Genomic DNA, 7,167 nt, shown 5'->3' on the forward strand with positions numbered 1-7,167 from the left:
AGGAGGCCGCGCAGCAGCCGCCTTTTGAAGGTTGTTTGAGAATCTGATCGTTCAGAGGTAACTGAGTGGGAAAACTCCTGCCGGGAACACTTAAGATGTGGTCGTGACCGAGAGGGACGGGCAGGCAACGGCTGAGGGAAAGACGGGAGCAGAAGCGTTCTACAGCTTCACATTTCTCAAGCTTCATTTAAGCCTTTGCTACAAATATCACAGAATCACAGAATCGCTCGGTTGGAAAAGACCTCTGAGATCATCACCTCCAACCGTTCCTGTCTACCCACTAAACCATATCCTTAAGTACCTCATCTCCCCGCTCTTTTTACACATCCAGGGATGGTGACTCCACCACCTCCCTGGGCAGCCTGTGCCAGCTTCTGACGACCCTCTCAGGAAAGAACTTCCTCCTTAGCTCTAACCTGAACCTCCCTTGGCACAGCTTGGTGCCGTTTCCCCTTGTTCTATCCCCCATCACCTGGGAGAAGAGACCAGCACCCACCTCTACAACCTCCCTTGAGGCAGTTGGAGGGGGTGATGAGGTCTCCCCTCAGCCTTCTCTTCTCCAGGCTAAACAAGCCCAGTTCCCTCAGCCGCTCCTCATCAGGCTTGTTCTCCAGAGCCCTCACCATCCTTGTGGCTCTGCTCTGAACACGCTCCAGAATCTCAACATCCTTCTTATAGTGAGGGGCCCGGCATCAAATAAATGCATTTGTTTAAATCCAACTTGCAAACAAGCGCAAGTCAGAGTTTTACACTGTCCCGTTGACACAAACAGCTTTCAGGACCTGCTGAGTTTGGGGTCAGGTAACAGGAGATGTGGGCAGACAAATGAGTCCTGCCCCTGATACCCCCACCCTCCCCGACTGCTCCCCATCTTCTCCTCCTCTCTTTCCCCTCAAAAATAACAAGACTATGGGGCTGCAGCAACAGAACACAGAGAAGTGGTAAGGTAGGGAGCTCCTTCACGATGAAAATCACAGCCTGAATTTCACTCTGGTAAATAATTCAAGCATCAGTATCTTCCTCTGTGGCCCAGCAAATATGGTTATTTCATGGGTCTGATACTTCAGTGTAACAGTACAGAAGCAGTACTAATGGGCCCATGATAATATAAAATACAGAGATGTTGGAGAACATCCTTCCTAAGTCGTGTTCCCTCTTTCAGGTAGCAAATATGCATATACAAAAAGGACAGCTTTCCTGACTCAGATGTAGAGACTGCAACACATAGGAGCTGTGTATGGCAACAGATTACTCTAGTAAGAACATAGGCATAAATATATTTATATAAACAAAACCATCAAGATTTTTATTATATTAGGAAACCAAACAGCATTTTTAAATCAAAACATAGCTTCTTCATTAGTTTTCTTTAGCTAATGTGTTTTTACATTCTTTATTCAATTCTCCAGACATGTTTTAGATTGCTGAAGGAATATTTAAAGTATAATTTCATTCACACTTGGAATAAGAAAGCAAACAAGCTTATCTTCAAATTCCTTTACAGCTCTGTGAGACCTTTTCAGTCACTTAAAAAACCTCCACGTTGGTATTACCTTGCCATATACCTTAATTTTGAGAAGTTCCTTAAATAACATCATTCAAAAGCAACAACATTTGCACTTAAAACATACAAACCAGAAAAGTTACATAAAACTACATAATAAAGAAACTTCACACAGTTGACTGGGATTGTCTTTTTAATCAGCATGAGGTCTGGGGGGCCCATTTCTGACAGATCTGGAGAACTCTCAAATTCTGTCACCTTTACAAGCTGACATCATGTAGCACTAGGCATGAGACAGTCATTTACTGTCAGAACTAAAACTATATCCGCTCCTGCCCTATTACATTGAAGAGAACGTGAGTGGAGATTAACCTCAACAAGATCAGCTCTTTGTCACAGAAGAAAGCAGAGGAGGAGCTATTTAATGCAAGGATACAGAGAGGATCCAGACTTCTGACCTCTAGGTTACACGTAGGGTGTTTAGCAAGGTACGGATAAGTTACAGGAAGTCCAGCAGGGCTCACTAAACATCTTTGCAGCACTCTGAGCAGGATTTAGTACCCGTTACACAGGACAGTTGATATTCCTACTTCACTTGGCATGTTGTAGCTTCCTTGCGTACTGTTCCACAAATGTACATTGCAAGCCATACCCAGATCCGTTCAGGTAGGCGCTCGCCCAACATGACCTGTGACACAAGAAAAGAAAATGAAGAAAGGAAGGGACAGATGAAGGCATGTTCCATTAAAGTATACAATCAGTTTCTCAAATGACCACTAAAGCAAGACAAAATCTGCTCAAACAGCAGCAACTAAGCCTTAAATTCAACCCCCTGAAAAGAAATATATTTAGACATTTTGGAAGTAGCGCACACAGATGAATATTTAATTGCTTCATCTTTCCAGAACCCTTCCAATCTCTTTTATTGCTTTTGGACTAATCCCCACTTCTCCAATTCCTGCTACTTGACTTAACGCTATAGAAAGCCATTAAATAGGACAAGTGAGATGTGACCAACTTTCATAAAATTACTTTGGAGCCCACAGCCTGCCCCCTAAAAATGAAAACTTATCATACAGAGGACCTGCATCCAGGCAGCTTAGGATAAAAATGTGGGCTTTTTCTTTTTTCTGCTGTTGTTCCACCCTCCCTATTCACTCTTCCCCAACGTAGAAATTTGCTCAGTAAGACTGAAAAAAGTTACTTCTTTTCACAGAAGGCAGTGAAATGCTTGCCTAGGCAGCAACGTACCAAATAAAACGAGATGTTCTGTACTTTTGAATTAAAAGTTGCCTCTTTCCCATTTCTGCCGCGCATTTCAAGTGGGAATCGGATTCACGCTCTCATTCTAAACATAAGCATGCCTGAGCATAATTTTCTAGAGCAGAATTAGTGAGAAAATAGGGCACAATGCCTTTAATTCCTACAATATACGTTGCATTTCTTTCAGAATGTAAGCGTAGTTCTCATTCAGACACCTAAGAAAGTAAAGAGCTTATTTGCTTCTACTGACAAACAGGAAATAGCTCAATGAATTTTGTTACCTGTATTGCGTGCTTCCAGTAACCAGTAGTCCTTATGGATAACCCAAGAGTAGAAACAGCATGACTTGCATATTCTTCAGCAGAAGGAATAAAGACAGATCTCTTTGTTAAAAGGCTGCTGCACGCTACCATTTTTGTAGTAACTAGAAATGGGCTTAAACTCTGGACAAAAATTCCTTTCGAGGCATACTCATAATGTAGTGATCTACTGAAATAGTCCAAGTATTTCTAGAAAGACAAAAGCAGAAAGAGACATATTTTTAAAACAAACAAATCGAGTGTTAGGGCAAAGTTTTATTAAAATTACAGAAAAGCTGTAGCATATTTTATATACATCAGCTAGAAAAATAAAAACCTTGAATAAACAGTATAAAAATACTTATTTCTAAAGCATGACCAGCATTTCTATTTGTTATTTGTTTGCTAAAAACCTGCAGCAGTACAGTAAATTGCAGGACAAAGCGACTGCTTAACTCTCTGATGTGAATTTAACAAACAATCTTACAATTTCTGCTTAAAAACAATACAGAAACATTTATTTCATCTAAAACAAACACCTTGTTTAGGCTGGGGGCACTGCAGAGGACACTCCAAAGCTAACAATACACACTATTATACAGTTAATACAGTTACAGGTAAATTTCATATTGAACTGATCTTCTCCAGAAGCTGGGACTCCCTTGTGTGAAATCAAACATGCATTTGTTTATGTGCATCTGTATTACCTCCTTTAGTTCGTTCTGCTTTTACAGAGTAACATAAAAAAGCACAAGTCTGATAACTAGGATTGCTGGAATCAAAGAGACATGAAAATGAGCACTTACTGAGGCAGTAACACTGAGGCCACGCTGAAGCTATTGCTGTGTTGCACAGCAGCTGCCCCAGGAAAGAGCGTTTTAGATTCAGGTGATGAGTGAACAGTTTCAACTCCCAAACCACTTCACAAAAGTGCCATTCCCAACAAGCTGTTGGGAGAGCATCTTCTGCAAATGCTCTTACACCTCCTTTAGGAAAACACACAAAACCAACCAACTGCTTCAAACACTTTACACCGTTAACGAACAAAGGTGCTTAGTGCAGGTCCCACTTCTGTGTCAAGGTAACTGTTCTGAGGCCAGGCTTTAAACTGGATTGCTGATCTAGGATTTGGATTAAAGATGCCAGAGGAAGGAAGAAACTCTGCTACACTTAGTTTTGTTCTTTTTCATTCAGGCCTTTTAATTCCTTAAGTTCAGAGTGCAGTTCTATACTTGGCATAACCATAGGGGAGATCAAACAGAACAGGAATCCTAAGCCAATTTCCACACCGAAGAAAATCTGCAAGGAGTTTTATACCTTGGGGCAGTAAGAGCTGGTTTTGCTCCAGGCAAAAGGAAGTACTCACAAGAGCTATGCCAGGAGCAAGGCTGCACAGGGTTAGGCTACAGCAGAGGGGAGCCACCGGCAGCTGGGAGCCAAAGCCACTTGTGCTTAGACACTGGATTAAGCCAAGATCCTTCTGCAATGTCACTTGCTTTTGTGGATTCAGCAGCAAGTCATCCAGCGTAAATCCACATCCCCACACGCGCTCATACTTCCAGCATCACCCAGGTGCCTCATTCTATTCATTATTGACTGGATCTCCTCAGGAAGAATAATTGGGGGTGGGGAGCTCTTACCACTTCTCCTCAAATATGGTACAGACCGTAGTGTAAGAAGCCCTCTGCCCCTGGGTGTTACGTGAAGCAGTGGCTTGATTTGTCCACAGCCCTTGTCACAGTGGTGGCTCGAGCACCAGTATAGCCCCTCTTGCTACCAAATACTGCTAAGCAGCTTGATATACCTGCACATTTCAGCTGAAGAAATAAAGTTCCTGACCTTTCAGTGGGTCACAGAACTGCCCCTTTGTTTTGGGCATCATTCCTGAACCAATTCCATTGGTTCAAAGCCAGTACTAGGGAGGATAGAGTTTACTGCATAATACACATGACATTCTCCTTTGATATTTAAACAAATCTCCAGAAGACTTTCAAGTATTTTGATAGCCCTGCTGAATGTGTTTTAAAAAACCCAAACAAATCACAACCAGCCTACAACACATCTACTTTTCAGTGCATACCATTAAACATCGCACCCCAACTTACTTTAGAGGCTGCATAGGCTGTCAACATTGGTGTTGGCTGGCAACAGCACGCAGAAGAAAGATTCACAATTGCCCCCTTCTTCTTCTTTACCATGCCTGGCAGCACAATATGCGCCATCATGTTAGCAGAGGCAATATTTATGTTGATTATGTCCCACAGCATATCCTCAGACAGGTTGGTAAAATAGTCCGGGTAGGAATAAAACATGCCTACGTTATTCACCAAAATCCCAATTTCTCTGTCTTTCAGAGCCTCCTTAATGGCTGGGTAAGGCTCACGGCCCTTGCTGAAGTCAGCTACTACAAAATCTGTTTCCACTTTATAGGTTTCAGATATGCTCCTACATACAGCCTCCAGCTTCTCTTTGTTTTGGCTGATTAAGATGACATTGACACCATGCTTTGCCAGTTCTTCAGCATATGCCTTCCCAATACCTTCTGTGCTACCTGCAATAGAAAATAAGAAAACAAGGTAAAAATCAGAGCAGCCCCAGCCTTCTGTTTTGACATTTCTTTCAGTTAGAGCTTTAATCCCTTCTTTGAAGATCACACAGCACTGAATACGCTCATCTCAAAGCCACAACATTAAAGACAACATTGTCAGGAGCAACGTTCTCCAATCCCACCCCATACAATTTCATCTTTGCTGTGACAACAGAGAGCTTAGAGTAGAACCTTAGTGAAAAGGGATGCTGTCAGAGGTAAATGACTTAAAGCTCCTTGAAGAGCTTGAGCACACATGAAAAGCCCATAGCAAAAAAAGGACCTTGTCTGCATCTTGGTCTACCCTCGGATGCGTTCCAGGTGTACCTTGCAATTTTGGAGAAAAACTGCTCTGTGATTCTCTCCCAGCAGTCAGCCAACACAGCGAGCTTGCCCTTCTCCTGAGGAACTGAATTTAGTAAGGCACCAAACAACTGTCACTGCTCAAGCAGATTAACCGACAACCTGAGATAATACAGGCCCCAGCTTGTGACGTAAAGCTCACCCAACAATATAAGCTAGTGAGTCTTACAGTACTGACACAGTGTGTTACATCAACATAAGCAGACATTCAGCTTCCATCTCTTACCAGTGACCACTGCCCATTCTCCATACCGCTTGACGAGATCAACCTTGCCGCTCAGCCTTGGAATTAAATGCACCCTAAGCATGCTGTAAGTGTCAAACGCCAGAGACACACACTTTCTGACCGTGTACCAAGCTCCAACTATAGCCAGGGCTTCGATGTAAAAATTGCAGGAACGACTGATCTCTCTGTACAAGAGGGAGAAACGATCCACGGCAGCCATGGTGATCACAAGCCTGGGGAAAAAATAAAAAGAGACACAAGCAATTACAGTCGCCTCTTGGGCCACATAAACTTTTCAGACTGAATGGACAACCTCTGAGATTCAGCACGTTACAATCTGAGCACCATTTTCATGCGGAAAAGCCACAAGAAAAGCCCTACTAAAGTTTGGGTCACCTACCATCATCCTTGCTGGGTTAGCGCTTGTTCAAGGATTTAGCTAGTCATCAGTTATACTGCAATGACACTGATCAATGATGCCACAAAAACAATTCAAGTCCATGCAGATAAGGCAAGCTCCTGTGTAAAAACTAGGTTTTGGAAGACTGAGATCGACCTACAAAAGCAGCAAGGAAAACCAGCAGGAGAGAGCTGAGCACAAAAGACACAGCAGCCTCTTCCAAGCACAGAAAGCTACACAAAGGAAGCCCAGACACCAAGCATTATTTCAGTCCCTGGCATTACCACCAAGAGCTAACCTGTTCCCAGCAACTGCACTGCATCTGTCGTGTCGTTATGGTTTGAAAATCCTTGAGCCACGGGGCACAGCCGTGTATTACTGTCACGCTGGCTCTCAGCAGAAAGCCTGCTGTGCCTCACAAGACTTTTAGTACAAAGTCTTTCCTTAAAACAAACACAAAACCCAACCCGGTCTACAACCGGAGCCGGCAGCTGACTCCCCTCGCCCAGCAGAACCGAACGCTCG

The 7,167-nt window shown here is 43.2% G+C and overlaps 1 protein-coding gene across 1 annotated transcript; it reads right to left on the reverse strand.

Moving 5' to 3' along the window:
* Nucleotides 1-2,090: 2,090 nt before the first annotated feature.
* Nucleotides 2,091-6,468, reverse strand: HSDL1 (hydroxysteroid dehydrogenase like 1). Its single transcript, XM_010185716.1, has 4 exons — nt 6,243-6,468; nt 5,172-5,617; nt 3,049-3,276; nt 2,091-2,192 (listed from the first exon to the last, which is right to left on the reverse strand). The coding sequence occupies exons 1-4, from the start codon at nt 6,460-6,462 to the stop codon at nt 2,091-2,093; spliced, it is 996 nt and encodes a 331-aa protein (XP_010184018.1). The 5' UTR covers nt 6,463-6,468.
* Nucleotides 6,469-7,167: the final 699 nt, after the last annotated feature.

The sequence above is a fragment of the Mesitornis unicolor genome, unplaced genomic scaffold, assembly GCF_000695765.1.
Source record: "Mesitornis unicolor isolate BGI_N332 unplaced genomic scaffold, ASM69576v1 scaffold38855, whole genome shotgun sequence".
Lineage (NCBI taxonomy): Eukaryota > Metazoa > Chordata > Aves > Mesitornithiformes > Mesitornithidae > Mesitornis > Mesitornis unicolor.